This window comes from Chiloscyllium plagiosum, unplaced genomic scaffold (genome assembly GCF_037043375.1).
Source record: "Chiloscyllium plagiosum isolate Xiang-an unplaced genomic scaffold, Cpla_swu_hap1 HiC_scaffold_10, whole genome shotgun sequence".
NCBI lineage: Eukaryota > Metazoa > Chordata > Chondrichthyes > Orectolobiformes > Hemiscylliidae > Chiloscyllium > Chiloscyllium plagiosum.
The window spans coordinates 76,272,598-76,288,159 of record NW_028270148.1 but is presented as its reverse complement, the minus strand read 5'-3'; the positions used below and the strand labels follow the sequence as shown (position 1 = coordinate 76,288,159).

General features: G+C 42.6%; 1 protein-coding gene across 1 annotated transcript in view; it reads left to right on the top strand.

The window, feature by feature from the left end:
• Positions 1 to 5,450: 5,450 nt before the first annotated feature.
• The window catches only part of fndc1 (fibronectin type III domain containing 1), a 373,864-nt gene continuing 363,752 nt past the window's right edge, over positions 5,451 to 15,562 (top strand). Inside the window, exon 1 of the mRNA XM_043696167.2 lies at positions 5,451 to 5,581. Within this exon, the coding sequence (XP_043552102.2) occupies positions 5,518 to 5,581 (64 nt within the window). The 5' untranslated portion in view covers positions 5,451 to 5,517. The remainder of the gene's footprint in view (positions 5,582 to 15,562) is intronic.

The window sequence follows — 15,562 nt, the reverse complement described above, 5'->3', positions numbered from 1 at the left end:
ATACTCACTTTGCATCACATAATCTAATTTACAGCAAATTTGTCCCTTGACTTCATCACACTCCAAATAATAATGTTCCCATAAAATCCAGAATAGCATCCTAACAGTGTTTAGAATCTTATCATCTAGCCAAAACTACAGTGAAGATGTAACTCAGGGAAGTTTCTTATTTCCACAAGGTGCAAGTGAAGTCAATCCAAATTAGTGGGTGGCACGGTGGCACAGTGGTTAGCACTGCTGCCTCACAGCGCCAGAGACCCGGGTTCAATTCCCGCCTCAGGCGACTGACTGTGTGGAGTTTGCACGTTCTCCGCATGTCTGCGTGGGTTTCCTCCGGGTGCTCCGGTTTCCTCCCACATCACAAAGATGTGCAGGGTCAGGTGAATTGGCCATGCTAAATTGCCCGTAGTGTTAGGTAAAGGGTAAATGTAGGGGTATGGGTGGGTTTCGCTTCGGCGGGTCGGTGTGGACTTGTTGGGCCGAAGGGCCTGTTTCTACACTGTAATCTAATCTAATCTAATCTAATCTAATCAAATGAGAAAGGCCCTAATGAGAAGTATTCTTTATTCTAAGCATGGAACTGTACATATCCAACAGACCACAAGAGACCCTTGCAGAAAGTAGAGAATAGGGAGCAACAAAGAAGCAAAGCAATGTTCCCTCACAGTGCCAGGGACCCAGGTTTTATTCCAGCTTCATCTGTGTGGAATTTGCATTTTTCCCTGTGTCTGTATGGGTTTCTGCCAGATGTCCTGGTTTCAGCCTAAGCTCTGTAGATTGGGTGGATTGGCCATGCTATAGTGTGCTGAGATGTGTAGGCAAGATGGATTAGTCATGATGAATGTGGAATGATGAGAGCTGGGTCTGGGTGTGTTGGTCTTTGGACAGTTGGTGCAGACTCAATGGGCCAAATGATTTCACAGACAAGGAACAAGACAAGTATCCAAATTTCTAACTGCATTTTATGCAATTATTCTTAGTATGTAGCAAAGGTACGGGGCACCACAATGGCTCAGTGCCTCACAGTGCCAGGAACCAGGGTTCAATTCCAGCCTTGGGTAACTATCCTCCCCCTGTCCTCCAGATGCTCTGGTTTCCTCCCACAATCCAAAGAAGGGAAAGGTGAATTGGCCATGCTAAATTGCCCATAGCATTCAGGGATGCCTAAATTAGGTGCATTAGTCAGGAGTGGGTTAATCAGAGTGTTGGGCTGAAGGGCCTGTTTCCACACTGTTGGGATTCTAATTCATAAAGTGCAGCATGTTTTAATTTCCATAAAATTTTCTGTATGATGCTTACACTCTCTATAATCATTTTCTTGTCATACTAGAAACTTAGTCAGGCATCAAACTCTTGTTCTTTTTGTAGAGATCAGGATTTCTGTTTCGAATCCAAAAGATTACTAAAAGATTCAAGCCACTAGGTTCATAGTTTAAAGAATTTTACAATAACAAAATCAAAAATGTGAACATTAGATTGTCTAGCACATGCTTACAAAATCCAAACCAAAGTATCTACTGTGGGCGGCACGGTGGCCCAGTGGTTAGCACTGCTGCGTCACAGCGCCAGAGACCTGGGTTCAATTCCCGACTCAGGCGACTGACTGTGTGGAGTTTGCACATTCTCCCCGTGTCTGCGTGGGTTTCCTCCGGGTGCTCCGGTTTCCTCCCACAGTCCAAAGATGTGCAGGTCAGGTGAATTGGCCATGCTAAATTGCTGTAGTGGTAGATAAGGGGCAAATGTAGGGGTATGGGTGGGTTGCGCTTCGGCGGGTCGGTGTGGACTTGTTGGGCTGAAGGGCCTGTTTCCACACTGTAAGTAATCTTCCCAATCTAATCTAATCTACTCTTCCAATGTAAGACACTGGGGGTTGTATGATCCAGTGCATATAGTGCATGCCCAGAGAAAACCTTGCTGCCCTATTGATCTTGTTATGAGATATTGGATAGAATCAGGTGTTTCAAGATCTGATGTAACTACAAAGAATGTGGAATGATGAGAGCTGGGTCTGGGTGTGTTGGTCTTTGGACAGTTCAGAGGTGATTAGAATGAATGTCAAGAGTAGCAAGAAGTATGTCTTTGCTTCATCATCCATTCTAAGAGGGTCATATGGGGACAAGTTACCATTCTGTCAGGTTGAACAGAGAACATAGAACATTACAGCGCAGTACAGGCCCTTCAGCCCTCGATGTTGTGCCAACCTGTGGAACCAATTTGAAGTCCATCTACTCTACGTTATTCCATTCTTGTCCATATGCCTATCCAATGACCATCTAAATGCCCTTAAAGTTGGTGAGGCAAAAGTGAGTACTGCAGATTAGAGTAAAGAGCATGGTGCTGGAAAAGCACAGCAGATCAGGCAGCATCCGAGGAGCAGGAAAATCAACATTTTGGGCAAAAACCCTTCATCAGGAATGAGGCTGGGACCCTCGGGGTGGGGAGATAAATGGGAGGGGGGGGGCTGGGGGGGAAGGTAGGTGAGAGTATAATAGGTGGATGGAGGTGGAGGTAAAGGTGATAGGTCGGAGGGGAGGGTGGAGCAGATAGGTAGGAAAGAAGTTGGACAGATGGGATAGGCCATGAGGACGGTGCTGAGCTGGAAGGTTGAAATTGGGGTAAGGTGGAGGGTGGGGAGATGAGGAAACTGGTGATATCCACATTGATGCCATTGGGTTGAAGGGTCCCGAGGCGGAAGATGAGGCGTTCTTCCTCCAGGCATTGTGTGGTAAGGAAGTGGCAATGGAGGAGGCCCAGGACCTGCATGTCCTCAGCAGAGGGGGAGTTGAAGTGTTTGGCCACGGGGTGGTGGGGTTGAATGGTGCGGGTGTCCCAGAGACAGTGCGTTCCATGCCCCTATTATTTTAGAAGTAAAGAAACTGCCTCTGACATCTTTCCTATATCTATCACCCCTCAATTTAAAGCTATATCTCTTTGTGCTGGCTATCACCATCTGGCGAAAAAGGCTCTCAATGTCCAACTTATCTAATCCTTTGATTTTCTTATAAGTCTCAATTAAGTCACTTCTCAACCTTCTTCTCTCTAACGAAAACAGCCTCAAGTCCCTCATCCTTTCCTTGTAAGACTGTCCCTCCATACCAGGCAACATCCTTGTTAATCTCCTCTGAACCTTTTCCAAAGCTTCCACATCCACATTCTAATGCGGTGACCAGAACTGTACGCAATATTCCAAATGTGGCCACATCAGAGTTTTGTACAGCTAAGCATGATCTCATGGTTCCGAAACTCAATCCCTCTTTCAATAGAATTTAACACATTGTATGCCTTCTTAACACCCTATAAATCTAAGTGACAACTTTCAAGGATCTATGTTCCTGGACACTGAGATCTCTCTGCTCATCTACAATACTAAGAATCTTACCATTAGCCCAGTACTCTGCATTCCTGTTACTCCTTCCAAAGTGAATCATCTCACACTTTTCTGCATTAAACTCCATTTGCCACCTCTCAGCCCAGCTTTGCAGCTTATCTATGTCCCTCTATAAACTACAACATCCTTCGTCACTATCCACAACTCTAACGACCTTAGTGTCATGTGCAAATTTACTAACCAATCCTTCTAGGCCTTAATCCAGGTCATTTATACAAATGACAAAAAACAGTGGACCCAAAACAGATCCTTGCAGTACCCCACAAATAACTGAACTCTAGGATGAATATTTCCCATCAACCACCACCCTCTGTGTTCTTTCACCAAGCCAATTTATGATCTAAACGACTGAATTACCCTCAATTCCCTACCTCCATATTTTGTGCAAAAGCCTACAGTGGGGAATCTTATCAAACGCCTTATTGAGATCCATATACACCACATCAACCGTTTTACTCTCATCCACCTGTTTGGTCACCATCTCAAAGAACTCAATAAGATTTGTGAAGCACGACCTACCCTTCACAAAACCGTATTGACTATCCCTAATCAACTTATTCATCTCTAGGTAATGACAAATCCTATCTGTTATAACACTTCCTAAAACTTTACCCACAACTGAAGTTGTCTCTACTTCCCTTCTTGAACAAGGGAACAGTTACTACAATAATTGAAAGATCCAACAGATTTGAAACATTGAAGGGACAATAGATACTGAATAGAGAGGTAGGTGGGTTACCTCCAGGAAAGGTAGGAGAGGAAGGCAGGTAGTGCATGAATCTCCTGGGGGCATCCCCACATCAAAAAATAGGGGGTGATGGACTCTCAGGGGGAATGTAGCACTGGCAGCCACGTTTCTGCTACCAAGACTGGTTCTAACATAATAAGGAGTGTGTCAGGTTCCAAGCAATCAATTGTGATAGGGGACTCTCTAGGCAGAGGCTCAAACATATGTTTCTGTAGCCGACAATGAGAAATCAGAATGGTGTGTTGCCTCTCTCATGGCAGGATCAAGGATGTCTTGGAGAGGTTACAGAATATTCTAAAAGGGGAGAGGGACAGCAGGAGGTCTAAAACTAAAGACCTAGCAAGAGAAAAGGACAAGATTCTGAGGAGAGAATATAGGAAGTCAGGCAGAAATTAAACATACGTCATTTTTGCATGCAATTCTGGTTTCCCTGCTGTAGGAAGTGTTCAGAAAAGATTTATAAGGGTGTTGCCAGGATTGGAGGGTTTGAGATATAGAGAGAGACCGCACAGGCTGGGGCTATTTTCCCTGTAGTGTCAAAGGCTGAGGGTTGACCTTATAGAGGTTTGTAAAATCATGAGGGGCATGGATAGGGTGAATAGACAAAGTTTTTTTTCCCTTGGGTGGGGAACTCCAAAACTACAGGCCATCGATTTAAGGTGAGAGGAGAACAATTTAAAAGGGACCTAAGGGCAACTTGTTCACACAGAGGGTGGTGCGTGTATGGAATGAGCTGCAGAGGAAGTGGAGGAGTCTGGTACGATTACAAAATTTAAAATACATCTGGATGAGTATATGAATAGGAAGGGTTTAGAGGCATATTGGCCAAATGCTGTTAAGTGGGACTGGATATATTTAGGATATCTGGTCAGCATGGATGAGTTGGACCGATGGGTCTGCATCCGTGCTGTACAACTCAATAACTATATATAACATAATTTTGATACGTATGAAAATAAACCTTATATTATACAGGTATGCTGTGTGAGCAATCCATCAGTTCCCTTCTCACAGAAGTGACCTCTACGTGGAAACTGTCCCCCTTCAATCGACTCTCGCTTTAGTACCTATGAATTACAGAACTCCTATTTCTTCCATATTAAGTCCATTATAAGAATCTTTATGGTTTCGGGATAATTACATTTGATCGATAGGATTGGGGGCGGGGGGTGGAATTAAGAGACGTGGTGTTTACACTGTCAGCCGGAAGGGGGAGATAGTGGCTTTTGGATGACTGGGACCTGTGAAGCGGAGAGGTTATTGAAGTGTGTGCGTGTGGATAGTCTTCCTTTGGTTACCTGAGACCGTCTGTTGGTTGTGAGCAGAGAGTGTGGCAGACGCAGTCCGGATTAGTTGTTGCTTTCGGCACAGAAACCTAAATATGTTCGCAGCGGCAAGTTGTTTCACATTTATGATCATTCTTCTTGTTGTCGAACCTCAAAGAGGTAGGGAGAAGGCTGGGCATTCTGTTTATATTATTGAGTTTAAGAAAAAAAGTTTAAAGGCGTAATTTAATTTTCCAAACAGCTATGAGCGGGAAGAACAACATTTTCTGTTAATTTTTAACGAACGTTATATGGTTCATTGGGCAATAATTTGAGTTGTACCCCGCTTTTTAAAAATTCAATGATATTTTCAGACAGTGATTGATTAGTCAGAGGCATTTTCTCCTCATGTTCACGGGCCGAGTTTTAACGCAAAGTAGTCACAACAGTTGACATCAGTTTAAGTGTGGTGTGCTGAGCGGACTTCTTTTGGTTTAAATTGTTGTCTTGCCACTAGCACTACTTTAGCCTCTGTAATTCCGAGAGTCTTAATCATTTAAAAAAAAATCAATTTCGGATTAACTTTGAACTTGTAATCAAAGCAGAGTATTTGCCACATTAAAACCGTTTTTAAAGCCGCATAAGTTGACAATAGTTTTAAATGTCATTCTGAGAAACATTTTGTCTCAAGGTTTTTTTAAATTAATTTCTTCAATCACCCGGCCGCCCACCATGCTAGTCTGCAATTCTCAGGTTTTTCGTTTCATTCTAAAACGTCTTCGGATGAGCGGTGCTCGGGCAGTCCTGCATTTGGCAAGTGATATTGAAAACGTCTGGAAATTTGCTGGAAATTCTTTCGATTCAGTTTTCCGTCTTCAGTCATTGTGGAACTCTGCATTTCTTTTAGTTCAGTTCAGTTCGAGTGACTGTGACGAGCAGAGCCAAAACCAATTTTGTTTTACGATTTTAATATAATGTTGCTGGGTCCGTTGGCATCCAAATTATTATCGTCTGTAAATTTCTAGCAGCGATTTAGTTTTAAATTTAATGCAAGAATCCTAGCTGAGCGTTAAGAGGAGTCACCGGCTCATGGTTTGGCGATATTAAGGACCGCAGCTGCTGGAAGTCAGAGTCGATAAAATGTGGTGCTATAGAAGCACAGCAGGTTAAACAGCTTCAGCGGAGCGGGATGCTGTCTGAGCTACTGTGCTTCTCCAGCTCCATGTTTTATCGACACCAGCTCATGGCGTTTAATGTAAACTTTCCAATCCGTGATACCAGTCCACATACCTATGTCTATTCCATACCGACAGACAGACTTTGAATCCATTTTTTGAATTTATTGAATGTGAGATTTGTTTTCGAGTTAATTAAACCTTCTTGATATAAACTTATTGTGTTTTATGTATTGTGTACGAGTTCCTGATAAATATTTTGTTATATTCAGACTATCGTTTTATAGAAGTTTAGTTTTATTTTGTGTAATTACAAAAACTTTAAATGAGTTTTAAAAAAGACATTCCAACATACCGTGCCTTATTGGGAAGCTACTGAAGTCTTCACTAGCTCCTGTGTCAAGCAGGGCAGTTTGGATGATATTTGGCAGTTATTAGAATATGTGTGTGTTTGTTATTCTTTTGGGGGCAGCGGAGACGCAAAAAAAATCCTGTGAATTTGAGAATAAATACGTTAATCCTGCTGCAGTAACAGGTGCCACTGTTTCATTGTAAGTTATCATTGGTAGAATGATGGAAACTGACCAATAGAATGTACTCAGTGGCCAACATAGAGTTCCGCAACTTTATCCTCTGTGAAGCATGAAACATAACTTACCCGTTCAGTAGAATAATAGTACTATTTTCCATGACTCTTTTGGCCAGTTATTCTACTAAAGCAGTCAGTGTGTTCATGCTATTTTGGAAAGAGTTGGAATTTAAGCTTGATGATTATTCCCAGGGCTAAATCAGCCCGTTTCAGTATGTTAATTAGATTCTGAAAGATGGACAATTTTCCTAAAGAAAAATGAAAAATAATATAAATGTATGTCTGTTCATTAACATTTAAAAGAAAATAAAAGCACATTTGTACATATTTTCTAATCAGCCTGTTCAGAGATGTTATACATTGCTCAAAGGTAGGGTCCTGCCACTGCACCATAAGGGCTCTCAAATGAGATTTGTATGACTTTTTCAATCATTTCAGGATATGTCACAAGACTTCTCAGCAAATGAAATATGTTTGAGAGAAGGGGAAGGCAGATTTCATTTTTGGATTGCTGATATTGTTGGACAAGCAGTTTGGATGGCTGTCTTCTGTTAGAACAATTTCAGGATGGAGAAGGCCAGTCAGTGTAGCCTCAGTGATAGGCAAGTTATTAGAATGGTATTCTGTGTTTCAGAATTGAAAGTTAAAAATCACACAACACCAGATTGTAGTCCAACAGGTTTATTTGGAGGTACGTGGGGCACTGTTCTTTCAACATGTGACATACTGATTAATCGGGAATAGTTAGCATGGATTTGTTAAGAGAATGTGTTGAAAAACCTTTTTTGAATGTTTTGAGAAGATATTTGAGTGTTGATGAGGGTAATGTAATTGATATAGTCTACATAGACTTCATCAATAGTTTTTATGACATTGCTAGATTGGGCAAGAAAGTAAAAGCCCATGGGAACTGAGGCAGAGTTGCACATTTGGATCCAAATTTGCTGAGGCAGGAAGCAGAGATGGTAGAGGAATGTTTCTGTGGATGGAAGTCTGGTTCCAGTAGGATTCCACAGTGTTTGCTGCTGTGTCCCTTGCTCTTTGCGGTGCATGTTCATGATTTGGATTTAAATGTTCGTGGTATCAGCAAGAAGTTCATGGATGACATAAAAATTAGTAAGTTGGTAATTACTGAGGTGGATAGCTGTATGCTGGGACTGTACAAAATAATGGCTATAACTTTAGAGTCTTGTGGCATGGTAGTAGTGTCCCTACCTTTGGGTCAGAAGCCAGGGTTCAAGTCCTGGTTAGATGTAACTGGAGTACTGTATAAAGTTCTGGTTACCACATCATAGCAAGGACATGATTACACTAGAGAGGGTGCAGAAGAAAATTGCTAGGATGCTGCAAGGTCTGAGCTAAGAGGAAAGATTGGATAAGCTGGACTTGTTTTCTTTGGAGCGGCTAAGTTTGAGAGGCATCAGACAAGTTTATAAGATTGAGGGTCCCAACAGTAAGGCATTTCCTTTACATTAGGAGAAAGTGAGGTCTGCAGATGCTGGAGATCAGAGCTGGAAATGTGTTGCTGGAAAAGCGCAGCAGGTCAGGCAGCATGCAGGGAACAGGAGAGTCGACGTTTCGGGCATAAGCCCTTCTTCACATTACATTACATTAGTTGAGAGGTCAATACCTAGAGAGCATAGATTAAAGATGAAGTTGAAGACCAAGAGGAGAGTGGAGGAGAATTTTATTTCACTGAGGTTGGTGAGAATCTGAAGTCACTGCCTGAACGGGAGGTTGAATCAGAAAGTCTTTTAGTATTTGGATCAGTGTAGTCATGCTTGTGACCAGATGGGCACAAAGGCCAAATGACCGCCTCATGTGGTGCAAAGTTTCTTGTGTCTAGGAATTAGCAGTTAAAAGTAGAAGTCAGAACTCAGAAGAAATTATGGAAAGTTGAGAAAATGGGAAATTGCTGGCTTTGTGCTGGAGAAGCTGCAAGAGGTTAGAAAAAAGTCTCCATGATTCTGCGCAGCCAATTGAGAGGAAGTTGAAAAGTCCCTTTGCCAAATTTAATTCATAAAATAAAGCAAGGTTGAAGCTCAGGGAAAGCCTAGGGATGCATCTGGCTCAGTGAAGCTGGCTGTACTTGGAGTGTACTATTGGCCTCCTAACTGCCGGAAAGAAATGGAAGATCAGATATGTATGCAAATTTCAGAGCAGTCTAATAGTAATAGGTCTTGTCTCATCAATCTGATTGAATTTTTTGAAGAGTTGACAAAGATAATTGAGGGAAGGGCTGTGGATGTAGTTTATATGGAGTTTTAAGCATTTAACAAAGTCTAACGTGGCAGATTGATACAAAAACCGAAATCACATGGGATTTGGAGTAGGCTGGCTAGGTGGATACAAAACTGGTTTGGTTGTTGAAGACAGAGGGTAGAGTTGGAAGGGTATTTTTCAGAATGGAGACCCATAGCTAATAGTGTTCCACAGAGATCAATCCTAGGTCATCTGTTTGCAGTATATTTAAATTATTTGGAGGAAGATATGGATGGTGGATTAGTAAATTTGCAGGTAACATGAAGGTTGGTAGAGTTGTTGATAGTGCGAATGATTGTGAAAGGATACAACAAGATATAGATAGGTGACTTGTGCACAGAAAGAGCAGATAGAATTTAATACAGATAAAAGTGAGGAAATGCATTTTGGAGGATAAAGTTTAGTTGTGAATTATACAGTAAATGGCAGGAACATTAACACACAGACAGATCTGGGCGTGCAGGTCCACAGTTCCCTAAAAGTGGCAACACAGATGGACAAGATGATTAAGAGGACATTATGGCATGCTTGCCTTCATTGGCCGGGGCATGGAATAGAAGAGTTGGCGAACTGTGTTGTAGCTATGTAAAACACTAGTTTGGCCGCATTTGGAGTATTGTGTGCAGTTTTGGTCACCACCCTACTAGAAGGGCATAGAAGCTTCAGGAGAGTGCAGAGAAAGGGTATTGGCTATGAAGAAAGGTTGAAAAGTCTAGGACTGTTTTCACTGGAAAGACTGTGGCTGAGAGGAGCCCTGATAGAGATCTACAAAATTATGAGAGGCATAAATAGGGTGGATAGTCAGAGGCTTTTTCCTCAGGTTTGAAGTTTCAATTACAAGGGGGCACAAGTTCAAGGTGAGAAGGGGAAAGTATAAGGGAGATGGGCGAGGGACGTTTTTCCACAGAGCGTGGAATACGCTGCCAGATGAGGTGGTGAAAACAGGCACATTGGCAACATTTGAGAGACATCTGGATGGTTACATGAATAGGGAGGGAATAGAGGGATACAGTCTGAATAAGGGCAGAAGGTTTTTTTTAGTTTAGTTAGGATATGATGATTGGCACAGGCTTGGAGGGCCAAAGGGCCTGTTCTTGTGCTGTACTTCTCTTTTGTTCTTTGTTATAATGGGGTAGTTATAGGGAGGGATTTCAACTTCCTCTCCATTAACTGTGATAATAATAGTATTAAAGATTTTTAGTAAACAGAATTCTTAAAGTGCATCCAGGAGAGCTTTTAAAAGCCGTATATTAAAGGCCTTATAAGAGAGGGGGCTGTCCTGGACTTAATTTTATGTAACGAACGAGGCAAGTAGTTGAAATAGCGGTGGGAGAACATTTTGCAGACAGTGACCATAATTCCTTTAGATTCCAGGTAGTTGTGGGAAAGGACAAGAATAGGCCTGAAATCAAAGTTATAAACTAGGGCAAGTCTGCTTTTTAAAATGATAATTTGTGCGTGGAGCTGGAGGACATAGGTAAGGGTCTGTGAATCTTTTGTGTTGGCATTCACTTAAGAGCAATGATGTGGGTGTTGCAATCTGGTCAAAGAACTAGGTAATAATTAAAGAAATTAGCTTAGCAGATGTTCTGAGAGGGTAGGTAGGGTTAAATGAGATAAATCTCTTGGTATGATATGTTTACCAGGCTGTTGTGCGAGGCAAGGAAGGACTAATCAGAAATGCTGGCAATAATTTTGATTGCTGTCTAGTTACAGGAAAGATTCCAGAGGACTGAAGAATGCCTTCATTGCTCAGTCCTTTGACTATAGGAGTTGGGGAGTCATGTTGAGATTGCCCAAGACATTGGTGAGGTCTCTTATGGAATAGTGTCCAGTTCTGGTTGCCCAGTTACAGAAAGGATATTGTTAAGCCAGAGGGGGTTCAGAAGAGGTATGAAAGGTTTAAGTTATAAAGAAAGGCTGGACAGAAGTTTCATACATAGTGAGAGGTACCGAGCTAGTGGTAGTTGTCTTTTCCTGAGGATGGGAGATTTCAAGACTAGGGGCGAGAGGAGAGAGTTGTAAAACAAAAAAGACATGAGGGGCAAAAGTTTTACACAGAGGGTGGTTCGTGCGTGGAATGAACTTCCAGATGAAGTGGTGGATGTGGATATATAATTATAAAAGGCATTTGGATAAGTACATGAATGGGAAAGTTTGGAGGGATATGGGCCAGAAGCAGGTAGGTGGGACTAGTTTAGTTTGGGATTATATTCAGCATGGACTGGTTGGACCAAAGGGTCTGTTTCCATGTTGTATGACTGACTCTAAGGAAACATGGGATAAACCAGTTAGTTTTATCACTGTGGTGGGAAACTATTGGAAGCAAATCTGAGGGACAGAATTAGCTTGCATTTGGAGAAGCAGGCATTAATTATCAACAGTCGGCATCATTTTTGTTGAAAGGAGGTAGTGTCTGACCAACTTGACTGAATATTTCAGGTTTGTAGATGAGGGCAATGCATTCAACTTAGTCAACTTGGACTTCAGCAAAGCTTTTGCTAGGGTCCTGCAGGGAAGACTGATAGCAAAGATAAGACTCTGTGGGATCAAAGGAAATTTGGGTGACTGGCAGGAAGCAGAGGGCTTTTTTGAGGTGGAAGCCTGTGCCCATTGGGGTATTGTAAGGGTCAGTGTTGGGACCCGTGCTGCTTTTGTTTATATATAAATGATTTAAATTTGAATGTAAGGAGGTTAGTCAGTTGGTTTGTAGATGACTCAAAGATTAGTTGAGTGGTAAACAGTATGGTGGTAAATGAGGAGGGTAGCCTTAGATTACAGGAGAATATTGACCAGCTGGTCAGATGGACTGATCAATGGAAAATCAAATTCAATCCAGATAAATTATGGAAAGGGTTCAGAAGAGATTTACCAGGTTATCATCTGATATGGAGGGAAGATCTAATGAGGAAGGTCTGAGGGACTTGAGGCTGTTTTCATTGAAGCGAAGAAGGTTGAGAGGTAACTTATTTGAGATACATGGAGTAATCACAGAGTTAGATAGGGTGGACAGTGAGAGCCTTTTTCCTTGAATGGTGATGGCTAGTACAAGAGGACATGGCTTTAAATTGAGGGGTGATAGATATAGGACAGATGTCAGAGGTAGTTTCTTTATTCAGTAGTAGGGGAGTAGAACACCCTGCCTGCAACAGTAGTAGACTTGCAAACTTCAAGGGCATTTAAATTGTCATTGGATAGACATATGGATGAAACCGAAATTGGTTCCATAGGTCGCTGCAACATAAAGGGCCTATACTGCACTGTAATGTTCAATATTCTGTAAATGTGAGAAGATGCACTTGGACAGGACAAACAAGGTAGTTGAATACCTGATGCATGGGTAGGACCTTGTTGTGCATGTTAACAGTCCCTTAAGGTAGTGAGACTGGTAGATAAAGTGAGTAAGGCGGCATATGGGAGTTTGTTTATGAATTCACCTGTTTAGAAATGTTATTACACATGTCTGGAGCAGATGGAATTTGAATCTGGGACAAAAGCTTTGACAAAGGGTCAGTTAGACTTGAAACATCAGCTCTTTTCTCTCTTTACAGATGCTGCCAGACCTGCTGAGATTTTCCAGCATTTTCTCTTTTGCTTTGAATCTGGGACTAGAGACGTTACTGCTGAACCACAACCAACTTGCCTTTATTATCTGAGGCATAGAGTTAAAGACTAGGGAGGTTATGCTGGAACTGTATAAAACATTGGTTAGACCACAGCTAGAGTGTTCTGTGCAATTCTGGAATCCACATTAAAGGAGGGATGTGATTACACTGGAGATGGTCCAGAGGAGATTTGCCAGGATGTTGCCTGGGCTAGGGAGCTTTAGTTATGAAAGGGATTGGATAGATAGGACTATTTTCCTGAGAACAGAGGAAAATGAGGGGGGGGGGGGGGGGGGGGGGGGCATAATCGAGATGTAGAAGAGAATGGGCATATAGAGGGAAGAGAGGAAAAAACCTTTTCCTTTGGCAGGATCCATGATCAGGGCAGAGATTAAAGGTAAGGGCTAGGGGAGTCAGAGGATATGAGGAAAAACAATTTAACCCAGAGGCTTGTGGGAATCTACAACTCATTGCCTATAAGAGTGGTAGAGGTAGATCTCACCACGTTTCAGAAATATTTAGATGTCCTCTTGTGTTGCCAAAGCATACAAGGCTAAGGGCCATAGAATCACAGATGTACATCATGGAAACAGACCCTTTAGTCTGACTCATCCGTGCTGGCCAGATAGCCTAAATTAATCTAGTCCCATTTGCCAGTGCTTGGCTGATATCCCTCTAAACCCTTCCTATTCATGTACCCATCCAGATGCCTTTTAAATGCATCTGGTCTGATAACTGCCAGACTACTCAGACCCCTTGGCATCATGGTAGCCCATAAACCCACCAACACACTAAAACAGCAGCTAATGAACTTGAAGGATCCTATACAGACAATGAGCAAAACTAACATCATTTACAAAATACTGTGCAAGGACCGTAACAAACACTACATTGGACAAACAGGCAGAAAACTAGCCACCAGGATACATGAACACCAACTAGCCACAAAAAGACATGACCCTCTCACTAGTATCCTCACTTACGGATGAGGAAGGACACCACTTCGACTGGGACAACACACCCATTCTAGGATAAGCCAAACAAAGACACGCACGAGAATTCCTAGAAGCATGGCATTCCAACCGTGTTAGACCCCATCTACCACCCCTGAGAAAGAGAACTGGAAGTGATGTCACCACAGGAAGTGACATCGCCAACCCAAACAAATAGAAAGCAAGAATTTTCAGCATTGCTTCATCTGAGGCCCACTGAAGTTGTTACCTAGTAGGGTAACAAAATGTCTGGAAATGAACCTTCCAGCTCAGCGAGCAAACCCACATCCAAATCTGCGAGACTGCTGCGCACTCTGCTAGGAGAGATATGGCTCACTCCTTCTACACCTGACTGTGCCTTGCAAGCTGAAGGTTTCTCCAGACATCACATGGACTGCAGTGTCTTCGGGTAAGGCAAGGGGCATTAGAGTCTGCCTCCTAATCAACACTACCAGGTGCTCAGACACAACTCGCGAGTTCCTGCTTCCCAGACCTAGAATATCTTAGTGAAACGTCATCCCTGCTATCTGCCACGTAAGTTTACCCCCGCCACCCTGACAGCAGTCTACATATTACCGAAGGTGAAGTGAAGAATGCTCTGGATGAAACTTGCACCGTTACTAGTGCACTGGAGACTAAATTCTCCAAGGCCTTATTCATAGTGGCTGGTGACTTCAACCAGGCCAACTTCAAGAGAGTGCTACCAAAATGCCATCAACACGTCTCCTGCCATACCAGGGGGTCGAACATCCTTTGACCATTGCTGCACAACCAAAGATGCCTACTGATTCATATCCCGTCCACACTTTAGAAAATCAGATCAGAACACTGTGTTCCTCCTCCCAGCCTACAAGCAGAGGTTGAAACAGGAAGACCCAGTACAGAAAGTAATATGATGCCAGTTTGAGGCAGCAGAAGAGATTCTCAGTAACTGCTTGGAATCAGTGGACTGGACCATATTCAGGAATTCAGCTGATGACCTCGACGAGTACTCCACCACCATCACAGACTTCATTAGCAAGTGTATACAGGACTCCATGCCAAGAGAAGTCAATCCACATGTTTCCCAACTGGAGACCTTGGAAGAACTGGGAAATCCATTGGGAGGAAGTGAGGACTGCAGATGCTGAGATCAAAAAGTGTGGCGCTGGAAAAGCACAGCAGGTCAGGCAGCAACTGAGGAGCAGGAGAGTCGATGTCTCAGAATCCATTGCCTCCTGAAGACCATGCAAGTGACATTCGTGTTGGATAATTCAGAACTTTACAGGAAATAGAGACATGACCTCTGCACAGCCATTAGAGATGCCAAGAGGTATTACCGGATTAAGTTAAAGGCCCAAACTAACTACATGTGGCAAGGCCTACACAAAATAATATACAAAATTAAGCATGACAAAATAGGAGACAAAAACACATCCTTCCCTGGTGTGCTCAATTCGAGCAGAATTCCAGTGGAATGGTGTCTCGGCTCTGACAGCTCTGGATGTACTTGTTCCTTCAATCACTGCTATAGACAACTGATTGGCTTACGAGTGAAC